General features: G+C 42.0%; 1 protein-coding gene across 1 annotated transcript in view; it reads right to left on the bottom strand.

Moving 5' to 3' along the window:
* slc4a1ap (solute carrier family 4 member 1 adaptor protein) overlaps positions 1–17,697 on the bottom strand; it is a 187,590-nt gene that overhangs the window by 25,537 nt on the left and 144,356 nt on the right. The window contains exon 13 of the mRNA XM_063040658.1: positions 4,507–4,614. Within this exon, the coding sequence (XP_062896728.1) occupies positions 4,507–4,614 (108 nt within the window). The remainder of the gene's footprint in view (positions 1–4,506; positions 4,615–17,697) is intronic.

Genomic DNA, 17,697 nt, shown 5'->3' with positions numbered 1-17,697 from the left:
ATTGAAAGTCAGAAGGGCAGAGGTGAGGGAGCCCAACCTTACCACCTGCCAGCAATCGGTCAGGGAGTCATGTCCTCAAAGAAGTCATCAGGCTCATGAGGCACAATCTGCCCTCACAAAGCCATGTTGACTACTGCTAATCAGACTATGTTGCTGCATTTAGCTTTGAAGTCTTAGTGTGCAGACCTTGCTATAAGCTGCGTGTGCTGTTGGTGGAGTGTTGAGTCTGAATCTTGTCCCTGTATTGTTGTTTTGCCACCCTGATGACTTTGCGCAGATCGTAGCTGCATTTCTTGCTTCTTCTGATTACTGGCAACGTAGGCTCTGTGTCGCGCAGTAAGAACTGTTGATCCAGGGTTTCTGGTTTGGATAGACCCTGACTGATTTCTGGGGGACAACATCCCCAATGCACTTCCGGATGAAATTCGTGATCCCATCTGTGAACCGGAGACATCCTCATCATGGAAGACATTCCAGCTGGTGTTACATAAGGGAGAGTAGCAGTGGTTGAGTATGCTATCTCCCTGTATGTTCACCTGAATGTGTTGACAAAACTTTGGTAGGACTTTAGTCAGTAACACTCTATTAAAGTCACCGGCAACGATGAAGGCATACTCCAGGTGTGCAGTCTCCAGGGTGCTGATGGTCTCGTACAGTTTCTGAGAGCCAGGTCAATATCAGCATGCGATGGAATATACACAGCTGTAGTGTAAGGGGTTTCTTTTTTTATGTTACTGCGTAGGCTAATTAAAATGGCTTCTTTGTTATGTTAACTGCTGAGAAAATTCTCTCGCTAGCAGCTTGTTAGGGCTATATTATTGATAACAGAGCGAACAAATCAACTCGGATAGATGTTATTCTTTCTTGTGTGTCTGTGTGTCTGTAAGCTATTGTGATGCGCGGGTTTTTGGGGCAGAAGGCGCGATGGGGAGAGAGAGAGAGAGTGGACGGGGTGCTGTGAGCTGGCTAATGGGGTCGGACCCCGAGCAGGAGTCCGAGGTCCAGGGTCTTCGGCGAGGAGAGGAGACGGAGACAGACTCGTGTGGAGTGTCTGGTCGACCACCATGGTTGGTCCCAGGCGGCGGGTCGAAGTGGTCAGAGGGGATCGAATGGTGAAGAGAGGATCATTACTAGAGCTCCAACTGTTTGTGCACTAAGAGATTGAACTTTGATAAGATTGGCGCCTTTTATTTTCCTTTTATATTTTAACCATTTAACAATTACAGCATGGAAACAGGCCATCTCGGCCCTTCTAGTCCATGCCGAACTCTTATTCTCACCTAGTCCCACCAACCAGCACTCAGCCCATAACCCTCCATTCCTTTCCTATCCATATAGCTGTCCAATTTAACTTTAAACGACAACATCGAAGCTGCCTGAACCACTTCTGCTGGAAGCTCGTTCCACACAGCTACCACTCTCTGAGTAAAGGAGATCCCCCTCATGTTACCCCTAAACCTTGGTCCTTTAACTCTTAACTCATGTCCTCTTGTTTGAATCTCCCCCACTCTCAATGGAAAAAGCCTATCCATGTCAACTCTATCAATCCCCCTCATAATTTTAAACACCTCTATCAAGTCCCCCCTCAACCTTCTATGCTCCAAAGAATAAAGACCGAATCTGTTCAACCTTTCTCTGTAACTTCTCTATTAATTATATAGTTCCAGTAATATCTATAAATTGTAATCAATTAATCATATATGGTGTATTGTCTGTTATTTGGCGGGGTGGGGTACATCACACAGCATCCACACAAACTTAATTACCCAGTTTGGCGGGGCCGAAGGCTGCTTCCCCCAGACGACAGCGAGTTGAGCGAGACTGAGGCTTACTGGGGGGGGGGGGGGGCTACACTGATAATAACAGCCATGAACTTCCTAGGCAGCCAGAAAGGTCTACACAGCAGCATCAGGTACTCCAGATCTGGGGAACAAAAGGATTTGAGGGCATGCATGTTCTGGGGATTGCACCAAGCATTATTGACCATGATGCATACTCCACCTCCTTTACTCTTCCCAGAGAGGGTTTTAGACCTGTACACCTGGAACAGGGAGAATCCAGAGGGCTCAATGGCATGATCCAGTATCTCATCCATCAGCCGGGTCTCCACGAAGCACAAAACATTACATTCCTTTGTTTCCCGCTGGTAGGAGATTCTGGCTCTCAGTTAGCATAGCTTGCTGTCCAGGGACTGAACGTTAGCCAAGAGCATCCTAGGGAGCAACATCCTCTGAGAAATGCAATGTCTACTGAACAATGTAGACTGCATATTTTTAAGTGAAATCTGTAATCTTCATGTCTACACAGTGTGGATGGAATCTACATGCTTGGTATAAACATCAATAATGCAAAGATTTGAAAGATGATGAGAAATTATAATCACCTACAGTATGTGTTCTCAATACCATATTGAAACCTGATGGCAATAGCTGGACAGATTAGAAATATTGCTTTATGTTGACATATCAACGAACTAAATGAGTGCAGACAGGGGTTCTATAGATGCCTTTCTACTGGCAAATCAGGTTGAGCACATATGGACAGAATAGTAATGGTACAATCTACTTTAACTCATTACACTATCACTAAATTGCTGCTGGTACTATGATCACTCTTTTTTATATGCTTTGCCAATTTGCTCCATAAGGTAGCCTGAGAGGAGCTTAAGACGACTTATGAGAGCTAGAAGAAGATGTGAGAAGACCTTTGCATGCAGAGTTAAGGAAAACCCCAAGGCATGAGCAGGAGAATGACTAGATTAAAGGTAGAGTTGATCAGGGATAAATGAGGAAGCACATACTTGGAGTTCGAAGTAGTAGTGGAGATCATTAATAAATACTTTGCTTCAGCATTCACCACTGAGAGGTACCTTGATGAATGTGAGACAGGCAAAGAATAGACTAATATATGCTGGAACATGTTAAGAAAGAGGATATGCTGGAATTTTTGAAAAATACTAGGACTAACAAATCCCAGGTTACTATGAAAAAGTGAGTGAAGAGATTGCTGAGCCTTTGGTGATGATCTTTGTGTCCTCACTGGCCATAGGAGTAGTAGTAGAAGATTGGAGGGTAGCAAATGTTATGCTTTTGTTCAGGAAAGGTGATAGTGATAACCCTGGGAATTTTACACCAGACGGTCTTTAACTGTAGGAGAAAGTTCTTAGAAACAGGATTTACGAGCAACATAGTCTGATTAGCGATAGTCAACATGGCTTTGTGAGGGCAGATTGAGCCTCATGAGACTGATGACTTCTTTGAGGAGATGACAAAATAAAATGATGAAGGGGTGAATGTAGTGGTTAAGGTGTTCAACAAGGTTCCACGTGATCTGCCCATTTAGAAAGTCAGGAGGCATGGGAGCCAGGAAAACTGGCTGCGTGGTTTCAAAATTGGCTTGCCACCAGAAGGCAGAGGGCAGTAATAGATGGAGCACATTTGGCTTTGAGGTCCGTGGCCAAATGTGTTGCGCAGGGATCTGTTCTGGACCCCTGCTCTTTGTGACTTTTATAAATAACTCAGATGAAGAAGTGGAAGGGTGGATTAGTAAATTTACAGATGACACCAAGGTTGGTGATGTTGTGGATGGTATAGAAAGATGTCACAGGTTACAATGATGCATTGATAGGATGTAGAGCTAGGCTGAGAAGTGGCAGATGGCGTTCAACCTGGAGAAATATGAAATGATACACTTTGAAAGGTCACACTTGAAGGCAGAATACATGATTAATAGCAGGATTCTTAGCAGTGTAGAGGAACAGAAGAATCTTACAATCCACATTCATAGATCCCTCAAAGTTGCTGCGCAAGTTGATAGGTGGTTGAGGCGTACGGTATGTTGGCCTTTATTAGTCAGGAAATTAAGTTCAGGAGCCACAGAGTAATGTTGTAGATATATAAAGCTCAGGTTGGACTATACTTGGAATATTATGTCCATTTCTGGTCACCTCATTATAGGATGAATGTGGAAGCTTTACAGAGGCTGCAGGGAGTATATTCAAGGACACTGCATGAAATAGAGAGCATATTTTATAGAAAAAGTTTGAATGAGCCATCACTTTTCTCTTTGAAGTGGAGGACGATGAGAGGTAACTTGATAGAGGCGTATAAGATGATAAGAAGCATACATAAGAGTAGATAGCCAGCACCTTTTTCTTAGGGTACAAATGCTAATATGAGAGAGCATAATTTTAAGGTAATTGGAGGTAAACATAGGAAAAATGTCAGTGGTAGTTTTTTTTTCCCCCAGAGTGGTAAGTGAATGGAATGCACTGCCGTGGGTGGTGGCAGAGGTAGATACATTAGGATATTTAAAAGACTCTTGGATAGGCACATGGATGAAAGAAATTTGGAAGGGAGGAAAGGGCTAGTCTGATTTGGGAGAAAGTTGAAAGGTTGGCACAACATCATGCACCAAAGTGCTACTATGATGTACTGTTCTATATATTATTGATTATTATTTGAATAAATACAAAGCCAAATGGTGATTTGTTTGCATCAGTTATACCTGTTGACAAATCCTCAGACGGAAGGTCCTTACAATCTTCTTGGTGTTCCAGTGACTGAGCTCTGGCTGTCTCACCTTCCTCGGCACACTGAGTGGTCAAAGCTATTTCTGTTCAAGGGAGAGAAGCAAAATGGATTAGCACACTTTATGTCAGATGCTTTAATGAGCAGCCTTACTCAATTGCGCTTTGCTCACTGAAACTACGCAGTGGTTAATCCCGTGGTGAGAAAGTAATTTTAAATGAATTGGAAAATCAATGCTTGGATTACAAGGCATGAAATTGTATGCAATTGTCAAGCAATAAAACAGAACTCAAGACAACATTGTGATTTAAAATCTTGTGGAATGGTAAGGGAGGGAAGGTTTTGTTAAAGCATTTTCCAAGGGGCAGGGAGGATTCATGGTACCGTGAAACCTTGATAATCTGCTATACTACCATTCAAAAGTTCTGAACGTTCAGAATCTGCTTCACCAGATAATGTTTCCTTCCTCCCTTGAAATTTACCAGGATCACTGGTCCTGTACTCCTTTTAAGTACTCCAGAACCCAGCTTCTTACACACCCTTGAAATATACAGGTTTCACTGGAAAAAATTATAATACTGTGTAATATCTAAAATGAAGTGTGTTCAGTTATTAATAGGAATAACATGTAAAAGTCTGGAAAATTTGATGATCTGGTACCACCAACTTTCTGAGCATACTGGATTAATTGAAGTTTTACTGCAGTTGAGAAGGATGTCAACCAAAGTGTTCCAGTAATTCCTGAAAAGCAGTTGTGGTAAAAAAGCTCAAGCGAATCAGATAATGGAGACATTAACATCTGTAATTAGGGAGTGGGAAATCAAACAGGAAAAATGATTAGAGCATGAAGTATGGTATTGTGAACTTCTTACAGCAATACTTGATCTGTATAATTCTTGTTGATTCATTGGACAGCTGGTGAAAATTTCATCCAGTCATGATTCTTTAAAAGTAACTCGTAATTTCTCTCTCCCTTTTATCAAGTAAAGAATTGAATTATTTACTGAACCTCAACAGTCCAAATTTCCAAAACTTTCTCTCTCCAGTGCTTACCATGGTTCCACTTAAACACATCTCCTATCATCTGTAACAACAAACAGAAAGCTTAGCTTCCAAAATGAATCTTGAATGGGGTTAGGGGATAAACTAGGGAACATTGTAGCCAAATAGTACTGCAGTAACAGACAAGTAGGATTTGAGAATAAGTCTAAAGAACTGTGCAAAATTTTGTATCGCTGGCACCAAACAGAAGATTTCAGCCTGATGAACAGGGTTGCCACATAAAAAGCAAAACTCCAACTATAAACTTTCCTTAACATTCATCTGAGTCTTTGTGTTGTATCAGTTAAAATATATAGTTAGGCTTGTGGAATCCTATTGTTCTTCAGTTGTTATTCTGAGGACTTCTCGTTATTGGTCAAAATCATCACTGAATTCTTAATGTCTACATTAATTTTTTAAGCCTAATATGCCTGGTTTATGAATCTTTGTCAGTAATGCCAGAGCACTGGGAGAAAATAATCACAAAAAAATGGACTAATAAATCAAACTCTCCAAGACAACAACACTGCTATTCTCTTCATAGCCCCAATTTATCAGTGCAGAGTTTCTTCAGGCCAAAGTCCTTGCTCTGACCACTCTTTCAGTATTTCATCAATGAATTTCCTTCCATCATAAGATCAAAAGTAGGGATATTCATTGATGATTTCACACTGTTCAGGCAGAGGGTGATAATTGGTAAATAAAATTTGTACCACAAAAGTTCCAGGCAATGATGTCTCCAACAATTGAACAGTCTACCTCAACACTGTGATTTAAGATTGTATTCCTGTCATTCGTTAGTACACAAGTGTAAAGGAGAATGAAATAGCTGTTACTCCGGATCCGATGTAGTGTAAAAAGAAACAGAATAAGCATAAAGAACACAATAACAAAACAAAAATGCACAATAAATATAAGTATAAAATAAACCCTATAAAACACAGTATACAAGAAGTGTGGCCTTATATACATAAGATTAGCTTATATACATTGACTGATTGCATGTACATAGTGATACTAGATGCAGGAGTATCTGTAGTTAAGGTGGCTCTGACAGGAAATGATAAGTGTCAAAGCGACTCTTGGCAAGAGGTGGCAGCAGAGCATATGAAAACACAGTAGGACAGTGTGTCAGTGTAGGTATGAGGTGTGAAGTGTATGTATGAAGTGGCAGTGCATGGGGGGAGGTAGTTTAAGGGTGCTGAGAAGCTGTGGCGAGGAGTGACCGACGTATATGTAATGATGGCGGTTAATGTGCCTCGGAATTGACATGCCATCACTGAGTTATATGCTGAGGAAATTCTAATAGCATGTTACATCATGATAAAGGACAAGGCAGACAAATGGAAACATCCTTATCTACACGCACACTCTCCTGGCTTGGAAATACAGTGCATCACTGGTTCTTCATTGTTACCAGATCCTGGAACAGTCTACCCAGTTGCACCAAGGGAGTACCTTCATCAAAATGGCTATAGCAGTTTTACCAATGGTCTTGTTGTCCGGTTTGGGCAATCAAAGCTGGCCTTGCTGAAATCATTCTGATCCTGACAAATACAGACATTAAAGAAAAAATTGCTGCTTGATCTGCTGAACATCAGCAGCATTTTCCAACTTCACTTTAGATTTCCCAGCACTTGCAGTTTTTTTAAGTTCCATTAATTAATTTTCAGATGAATTTTGTTTCAGTCTTAAAAGTTCTTCCAATGGCCGGCTGGTGGTGCAATGACATTGGCGCCGGACCCGGGAGCGGAGGTTCCCGGGTTCGAAACCAGTCGGGTCCACTCCCGAGTACGCTTTCCATCTGTGCCGGGTTGAGTGTCGAGATCGCAACTCGACCTCGTAAAATAAAGGGAAAAATACTGTGAAAATGTCAGTGTGAGCAGTGGCGTGTCACACAGTCTCTCTCTTGCTCCGCGCCTTGTAAAAGGCCATGAAAAAGACATCACGGACGCGCACACGCAGATGCAAACTCACAGACTCGCAGGTACACGCCAAAAAAAAAGTTCTTCCAAAGAAAAAAACGACATACAGTTATGCAGGAATTATAAACTCTGCATTATTCCTTCAGGGGTACTTTAGCAGCAACGTTTTCTCCAACCTTTTTTTAAAACAGCTGCTTGGACAAACCATCGATCTGAGCAGGAAATTTTTCCATGGCTTGAACACTGTGCGACACTTTAAATGTGTTTTTTTTTGAAATATGCATTCTATGAATAGCTGCGCAGCAACAAAGACTATGTGCACAAGAGTATTTCAGTAACTGCACGCAGCTTAGAGGGAACAGAGTTTAGCAGTCCCACTGTCGACTCAAACTCAAAGCTTAAAAACATATTTTTGTAATCAGCCACTAGGTGGTGTAAGGCATCTACTGCAGTCAACCCTTTGCTAGAAACGACAGATGAAGTCCACTTGCACCGGCTCAATAAAAACTAATGGGAAAAGGGATCCGCGTCCCTTTCCTATCTACTCCCTAAGCTAGAACCAATGCATCAGAGATTAGTTTCATCCATTAAGGGATTTATAAATGCATACTTTAAAAGTTATGGTCATTGCAATAGCTCTAATTAGCTTTTTCTCTAAATGATAAAAGAAAGTTGCATTTATCACCCATTTTGGATCTTCCATAAACTTTTTTGCTGCTCAGGCTAAATGCATGTGAGAGTTTCAGTACCAGTTGTACTTCCCTTGTGCACTTATATCTACTAATGGAACTAAATGTGCAGTGTTTATCTAGCATCTGATGATCCCACACATTTTGTACAAGCAACCAAAGACAATTTACTTGTTGTTTAGGTATTACATCTCATTTAGGTATTATTTCTGAAGAGCTGTCACTGTAATGCAGAAACTAATTTACACAAACAACATCTCATAAATGATAAATGAATGAATCGATGTTTTAAACAGTTGTTGTTCGATGGAGGAAATTCTTGCCCAGCAGACCACGAGAACTAAAGATTCTGTTCTGATGACCCAAGACATTGAATCTGTTTCTTTCACAAAAAAGGCTGTCTGCTGCCTACCCTGCTGAGTACTTCCAACCTTTCCTGTTTTCATTTCAGATTTCAGAATCTGCAGGATTTTTGCTTTTTATTGCATTACTTTCTCTTTTCAAAATTATGCAGTGGCATCATTAATATTTATCCAGGCATGCTCTTGACACATAACCTGGAAATTTGTATCTGTGGTGATGCAGCATTCCTTCAGTACTGTATTAAATTGGCAGTACGCAGCAGGTTCATTGTCTGTTGTGAAGACTGTCTTATCAACATGTTATGAAAAAAGACCGAGTAAGAGCAAGCTAAGATTTTTTTTCTTTAGAGTGGGATGGGAGGCCACTTGACAGAAGCGTTTAAGATTACGACAAGCATAGAATAGAGTGGCCCCTTTCCCAGGGTGGCACTGGCCAATATCAGAGGACATCTGTTTAAGGTGAGTGGAAGAAAATTTAGGGGAGATGTCAGAGATAGTTTTTTTTTATATACACAGAAGGTGGTAGGTGACTGAAACACACATCCGGGGGTAGTAGTAGAGGCTGATACAATAGGTATATTTAGGAGACTCTTAAATAGACAGGCAACATGGATGTAAGAAAAAGGGAAGGTTAGATTGATTATGGAGTAAGTTTACATTGGTTGGCACATCATACTCTGCTGTATTGTTGTATTTCATCGAAGATGTTACACAGCTGAATGCTGATCACTTATCCAGCTTACTGAGAACTCCAGTGCAGGAAAAGAAACAGTAAATGTTAATCTGCTCAGGATGGCTTCCTATTCCATCAGATCATGGCTGATCTGAACTTCAACTACTTTGACCTCTTCTTTAATGAATGGTGTCAAAAGCACACTAGGGTGAGAAGAAACTTCTCAGCCTTCAATGGCTTAATAAGCAAGTTCCTTCAATTCCTATAGTGGTACTGAAATAGTCCAGTAGAATCAGCTCTTGTTCCCTTAGGATGTTTACCTGTATTTTTGTCAGAGTAGAAATGGTCCTTCTAGTGTTGGGAGCTGGTGTGGTGGGGAACTATAGTGCGCTGACTTCACATTAGAGTGTGCAAAGGGTCATGATCCATTCACAAATTCTCCATGCTTGAAGGGTTGGGGGAGGGGGGAGGAATGGCTAAAAGATCAAAACTAACTTTTCTAACCAAGAGAAGGTTCACCAGGATGCTGACTGGATTAGAGGATATATGCTATAAGGAGAGATTGACAGACTTGGGTTGCTTTCTGAGTGGCAGAGATGTGGTAGAGGCTTTTGAGAAACTCTTAGATCAGCACATGAAAGTGCAGAGAATGGAAGGATGAACAGTACATATTGTGTAGGTAGAAGGTCTTAACTTAGGTGTTTAATTATTAGTTTGGCACACTGTCTTGGGCTGAAGGGCCTGTTCTTATTTTGCACTGTTCTATGTCAACTTTATGGAGACGGCACAAAAAGCAAACTGCTGGAGGAACTCAGTGGGTCGAGCAGCATCTGCAGTACTAACGGAATTGTCAAGACTTTTCGGTCAATTTTCTACAACCCTTATGGAGATGGAATTCTACCAGTTTACCGCTGTAGAAGAATTGTTCTTTGATTGGGTCATCTCCTTCCCGTTGTGTCTTACTTGGTGTGGTAGTGTCAATGTCAAAGCATGAATTCTTGTGCTATGAAGAAATGCGACGCTTAGGTCTGTCACTTTTGGCAGCCCATGAAGGTCCTCCTGTTTCAGGTGCCAAACTTTATAATAGGGTCTGCAAGTTAAGGGAATTTTATTTCTTTTAACATAGTGTCATTATGTATATGGACTAAATGGACTAAGTCATTTATCCAGTGTCAAGAAGTACAGAGAGAAACCAAGACCAGACCCTGCTGCCATACAGAACATTGTCTTTTACATCTGGTAAGACTGTAGCCAAGAAGCGGACACAGGTTGCCTACAAAATGAAAATCCGTGCTCCTTCCAGCTTATCAACAATAAGGTTGGGTGGCTTGTTGCTGTTAACAATTGTGGCCCACACAGAAATATAGGAAAAGCCAGGAACTTTCAACTATTGTCAGAGATCAGCAATAATTTCAATGAATGGAGGTGCTAAATTATTATTTCTGCATCTAGATTCTGCTTCTTTCAATGATTTTATGCTCAAAGTAAAAAAATATGTAAATCATCTTGCAATGACCTAGAAGTGAAAATCTAATCAATGGAATCAGCAATCACAACAACACAAAACTCATCCAGACATGAAGTTCAAGATGTAATTGTTCTCACTGTACGTTATTTGTTTGGAAATGTTGGTGTGAAATGTCCCTCCTAGTTTGAAGTCTGGTGCATCTTCCATTGTTTAATAAAAGCTGTCAGTAGGTATATTTATCACTGGCAAATTGCTCTCGCCCTTAGTGACAGATCTGTAAGTATCTCAGCTATTTTCATATAACTCAAACTGATCTCTCTAGACACAACACAAATTTGGAAAAGGCAGCAAAAATTAACATTTATATAAACTGCCACATCCCAGCCTCTGGACATCCCAAAGTAAATGTCAGCCAATGTAACCCCCCTGAAGTAAAAGGAGAGAATAGTGGAAATTCTCAGCAGGTCAGGCAGCATCTTGTGTGTTAAGAAAGAGAATTTACTCTTCAGATCAATGACTTTTATCAATTCAAAAGAAAGGACTTTGATTTTAAATATTAAATCAGTTTCTCAAACAAAAGCAAAAACACTGGAAGGACTCAGCCATTCAATAGACATTGCATAGGTGGAAGATACTTGATTAACTCAGCATTTAATTACTAGTTTAATTAGTTCAGCACAATATTATAGGCCAAAGGGTCTGTTTCTGTGTTGTACTGATAAATGCTCTATGTGAAGTTTGGTGGAATGAGAAAGTAGTTGTGGTGAGGACCTACAAGTGCCTGGGGGTGCACCTGGATGACAGACTTGAGTGAAACACCAACACAGAGACTGTGCCCAAGAGGGGCCAGAGTCTCTTCTGCTTCCTGAGGAGACTGAGATCCTTTGGATTATGCAGCCTTCTCCTTCATATGTTCTACCAGTCTGTTGTCGCCAGTAAAATCTTCTATGTGATGGTGTGCTGCGGCAATGGCATCAGCACAGGTGATGCCAACAGGCTCAATAAACTGAATAGAAAGGTTGGCGGAACAGGAATACTTTTTGTAATAGACTAAGACAACTGCGCTGCTCCAAAGAGCGTCACATGAGGTCATTCTTAGATTTGGCCATTAGGCTCTATAATGAACCAATCTATAGGCGGGGAAGTGATGACCCCCTCCTTTTACACTGTTTGTTGTAACTTATTTTTTATTCTTTCTTACTTCTCTTCTAATATTTGTATATCTGTGCACATGTAATGCTACTGTGACACTGTAATTTCCTTTGGGATCAATAAAGTGTCTATCTAGTTAATGTTTCAGAGTGGTCAGAAGAGTGGAGGGCTTACAGTTTTCAAACCAGAGCTAGGAGGTGGAGTTAGCTAGTGCCAGAGTGACCAACATGCAGCTGTGGCACCAGAGGAGCCAACACACTCATCATTGTTACACCAGAATCAAAAATGTTTCCTGTGTTATCCCATGCCCATACTTCGGCAAATCCGATTTCTATCCATATGCTAGCTGTACTACTCCTGGCAGAGACTGAAGACTGCAGCACCAGTCGTGAGAACCAAAAAGGTATCAAGGGAAAGGGAGGAGCATTTACAGGAACCAGTGTACTGGACCATGTCCAGGAATTCATTTTTTTGAACTGAATGAATATGCCACAGTCGTCACTGACATCATCAAGACCTGTGTGAATGAGTGTGTGCCTTCGAGAATATAGCACCATACCCAAATCAGAAACCGTAGATGTACCAAGAGATTCGCAGTCTGCTGAGGGCTAGATCTGTGATGTTCAAGAGTCGTGATCGAGAACTATACAAGAAATCCAGGTACAACCAATGGAAGACCATTGTAAGAGTGAAAAGGTAATTGGATACACAGCTGCTATGGCAGGGTTTGTATGGTATTACTTCCTACAAGGCAAAACCTAAGAGCTTTGATGCTTGTCTCCCAGATGAGCTCAATACTTTTTATGCATGCTCTGAAAGGGAGAATAAATCTACACCAGTGCAAATCCCCACAATATCCGGTGATGCTGTAACCTCTTCTTGGAGGCTGTCATCAGTACACGCTTCAAAACCTGTGCTGACCAAATAACTGTAGTGTTCAAGGACATCTGCAACCTCTAACCGCGGCAGTCGAAGGATCTCACCTGCTTCAAAAGAATATCAATCATACTGTTGCCCGAGAACAGCAAGATGAGATGCCTCAACTACTTTCACTTGGTAGCACTCACATCTACTGGAATTAAGTGCTTTGAGAGGTTGGTCATGGCAAGGACCTGAACCAGCTGCGATTTGCCTGCTGCCACATTGGGTTTACAGTAGACAAGATCTTCCTGGCTCTCCTCTCAGCCTTGGATCACCTGGACAATAGCAATACCCATTCTACCTACTCTTTATTAATGAAAGCTCAGTGTTCAATACCAACGTATCTCAATGCTAATCTTCAAGCTGTACATCTCTCTGCAACTGGATCCTTTGATTTCCTCTGCAGGAGACCCCATTCAGTGTGAATTGGTAATAAAATCTCCACCTTACTAATAATCAACACATGCATACCTCAGGCACATGTGCTTAGCCCACTTCCCTACCCTCTCTACACTCAGAACTGCATGGCTAGGTACAGCTGAAACATCATCCATAAATTTCCCAATGACATGACTGTCCCCCTCCCCCTTTCTTTCTCCCTAGGCCTCCTGTCCTATGATCCTCTAATATCCTTTTTGCCAATCAACTGTCCAGCTCTTGGCTCCATCCCTCCCCCTCCTGTCTTCTCCTATCATTTTAGATCTCCCTCTCCCCCTTCCACTTTCAAATCTCTTACTAGCTCTTCTTTCAGTTAGTCCTGACGAAGGTTCTCGGCCCGAAATGTCGACTGTACCTCTTCCTGGAGACGCTGCCTGGCCTGCTGTGTTCACCAGCAACTTCTGTGTGTGTTGCTTGAAATTCCAACATCTGCAGAATTCCTCGTGTTTGCATTATCACTAAATGTTCTGTTGCACTAGTCCTTGAGAAGAGGCTTCTCAATACATCAATAGTGTGTGGAGCTGTACTGCAGGGTATTGGGAACACTTCCAGCCACTTTGTAGGTACATCCACTACCACCAAGAAATTTGTTCCCCTGAATGATCCAGCAAAATCCACATGAATCCTCTGCCAGGGCAGTGCAGGCCATTCCCAGGGATGGAGAGGCACTGCTCTTGGCATCTTCTGGATGTGTTGACATCCCGAACACTGCATGGTAAGCTGCTTGATCTGCTGATCTATTCCAGGCCACCAGACAAAGCTTCGAGTCAACACTTTCAGTTGGACCATGCCTAGATGTTTGGCATGTAGCTCCTCCAACATTTTAGCTCTCAGCTTGGATTGTACAAAAACTCTTGATCTCGAAATAAGGCAACTTCAGTGAAGAGCAACTTCATCCCAGTTAGTAGAAATGGATGATCTAGAATTTATACTGTACATTCCAGCCATTTTGGGTGGCCATGGCCAGAGACAGTGTTGGGTCTTTTCTGGTTTCTGTTTAGATAATCTTTGCCGTAATAAGACCATAAGGCCATAAGACAAAGGAGCAGAAGTCGGCCATTCGGCCCATCGAGTCTGCTCTGCCATTTTCTCATGAGCTGATCCATTCTCCCATTTAGTCCTACTCCCCCGCCTTCTCACCATAACCTTTGATGCTCTGGCTACTCAGATACCTATCAATCTCTGCCTTAAATACACCCAATGACTTGGCCTCCACTGCCGCCCGTGGCAACAAATTCCATAGGTTCACTACCCTCTGACTAAAAAAATTTCTTCGCATTCCTGTTCTGAATGGGCACCCTTCAATCCTTAAGTCATGCCCTCTCGTACTAGACTCCCCCATCATGGGAAACAACTTTGCCACATCCACTCTGTCCATGCCTTTTAACATTCGAAATGCTTCTATGAGGTCTCCCCTCATTCTTCTAAACTCCAAGGAATACAGTCCAAGAGCAGACAAATGTTCCTCATATGTTAACCTTCTCATTCCCAGAATCATTCTAGCGAATCTTCTCTGTACCCTCTCCAAAATCAGCACATCCTTTCTTAAATAAGGAGACCAAAACTACCCACAGTACTCCAAGTGAGGTCTCACCAGCGCCTTATAGAGCCTCAACATCACATCCCTGCTCCTATACTCTATTCCTCTAGAAATGAATACCAACATTGCATTCACCTTCTTCACTACCGACTCAACCTGGAGGTTAACCTTAAGGGTATCCTGTACGAGGATTCCCAAGTCCCGTTGCATCTCAGAACTTTGAATTCTTTCCCCATTTAAATAATAGTCTGCCCGTTTATTACTTCTGCCAAAGTGCATAACCATACACTTTCCAACATTGTACTTCATTTGCCACTTCTCTGCCCATTCTTCCAATCTTTCCAAGTCTCTCTACAGACTCTCCAGTTCCTCAGAACTACTGGCCCCTCCACCTATCTTCGTATCATCAGCAAACTTAGCCACAAAGCCATCTATTCCATAATCCAAATCGTTGATGTACCATGTAAAAAGAAGCGGCCCCAACACAGACCCCTTTGGAACACCACTGGTAACTGGCAGCCAACCAGAATAGGATCCCTTTATTCCCACTCTCTGTTTCCTGCCAATCAGCCAACGCTCTATCCACGTATGTAACTTTCCCGTAATTCCATGGGCTCTTATCTTGTTAAGTAGCCTCATGTGTGGCACCTTGTCAAAGGCCTTCTGAAAATCCAAATATACAACATCCACTGCATCTCCCTTGTCTAGCCTCCTGGTAATTTCCTCAAAAAATTGTAATAGGTTTGTCAGGCAGGATTTTCCTTTAAGGAATCCATGCTGAGTTCTGCCTATCTTGTCATATGCCTCCAGGTACTCTATAACCTCATCCTTGACAATCGACTCCAACAACTTCCCAACCACCGATGTCAAGCTAACAGGTCTATAATTTCCTTTTTGCTTCCTTGCCCCCTTCTTAAATAACGGGGTGACATTTGCAATCTTCCAGTCCTCCGGAACCATGCCAGAATCTATCGACTTTTGAAAGATCATCGCTAATGCCTCTGCAATCTCCAAAGCTACTTCCTTCAGAACACGAGGGTGCATTTCATCTGGTCCGGGAGATTTATCTACCTTTAGACTATTCAGCTTCCTGAGTACTTTCTCTGTCGTAATTGTGACTGCGCACACTTCTCTTCCCTGCCACCCTTGAGTGTCCGGTATACTGCTGATGTCTTCCTCAGTGAAGACTGATGCAAGATACTCGTTCAGTTCCTCTGCCATCTCCTCATCTCCCATTACAATTTCTCCAGCATCATTTTCTATCGGTCCTATATCTACTCTCACCTGTCTTTTACTCTTTATATTCTTGAAAAAGCTTTTAGTGTCCTCTTTGATATTATTTGCTAGCTTCCTTTCATAGTTAATCCTTTCCCTCTTAATGACCTTCTTAGTTTCCTTTTGTAAGCTTTTAAAAACTTCCCAATCCTCTGTCTTCCCACTAATTTTTGCTTCCTTGTATGCCCTCTCCTTTGCTTTAACTTTGGCTTTGACTTCTCTTGTCAACCACAGTTGCATCCTTTTTACATTCGAAAATTTCTTCTTTTTTGGAATATACCTTCCTCACTTCTCGCATAAACTCCAGCCACTGCTGCTCTGCCGTCTTTCCCACCAGTGTCCTTTTCCAGTCAACTTTGGCCAATTCTCTTCTCATGCCACTGTAGTTTCCTGAAATACTGACACATCAGATTTCAGCTTCTTTTTTCAAATTTCACAGTGAACTCAATCATGTTATGATCACTGCCTCCTAAGGGTTCCTTCACCTCAATCTCTCTAATCACCTCCAGTTCATTACACAATACCCAATTCAGTACAGCCGATCCCCTAGTGGGCTCAACAACAAGCTGTTCTAAAAAGCCATCTCAGAGACATTCTACAAATTCTCTCTCTTGAGATCCAGTGCTGACCTGATTTTCCCAATCCACTCACATGTTAAAATCCCCCACAATTATCATAACACTGCCCTTCTGACAAGCCTTTTCTATTTCCTGTTGTACTTTGTAGTCCACATCCCTGCGGCTGTTTGGAGGCCTATAAATATCTGCCACCAGGGTCCTTTTACCCCTGCAATTTCTTAGCTGAACTCATAAAGATTCTGCACCTTCCGATCCTATATCACCTCTTTCTAATATGGAGACTTTTGATTCGCATTAGGGAGAATACATCAAGAGGAGTGTACTCTTTTGTAAATTTTTCAGTATTTCCTTTTCCAAGGGCAAACAAGACAATCCATCAGTATTTCCATGACCACTTGTCTTCTTGAATTCAACCTTGTAATTGTTTACTTTCAAAAATAGAGCATAGATCTGTATTCATACTGCTGCTGTTGGTGGAACACCCTTCTGTGGACTGAAAATGGACACTAGTGGTTGATGATCATTATTGAAGATCATCATCATAGCTTGTCACACCAGCCAGCCAGCCACTCTAGTGTTGTTTGGTTGATGTTGAGCAGGTCAGTGTCAGCTAAATCAGGTGAGAGTGGGCACTCTGCACCCTTTCACCACACTCACAGGATTTGCTGGTCTTTAAACCCCACTTCACCATATTGTCTCCCGTCCTACAAGCTCCCGCTTTCACTCTGTTGAGAGTGTACACTTCTGCCTGTCAAGCAGTGCCCCGCCTGGTAACATTTCTGTGGGGTCTTGCACTGTATTGTTTGGTGGGGTTCTGGCTTCTGTTTGTTGGCAAAGATCAATCCTGTATATTCAGGGGATGTTCCCTGTGGTAGTTCCTCCACTGTAGTAAAGCTTTTCCTCGATTTTAAGCGGTTGGAAACTGGCACATGATGATGTAGTGGGTGCCGTGGATCCGATTTCTGTTTACCTTTTAAAATTTTTGTTGTAGTGTGTCTTCGGATCTCTGGGGGAGCAATGCCTGCAAGTCTGTAAATGATGTTAGTGGGTGTGGGGCGCAGTGTGCCCGTGATTATTCGGCAGGCTTCGTTAAGCAACGGGTCTAT

This window comes from Mobula hypostoma, chromosome 2 (genome assembly GCF_963921235.1).
Source record: "Mobula hypostoma chromosome 2, sMobHyp1.1, whole genome shotgun sequence".
Lineage (NCBI taxonomy): Eukaryota > Metazoa > Chordata > Chondrichthyes > Myliobatiformes > Myliobatidae > Mobula > Mobula hypostoma.
The sequence above is the reverse complement of the archived record's forward strand: the minus strand, read 5'-3'. Positions and strand labels throughout refer to the sequence as shown.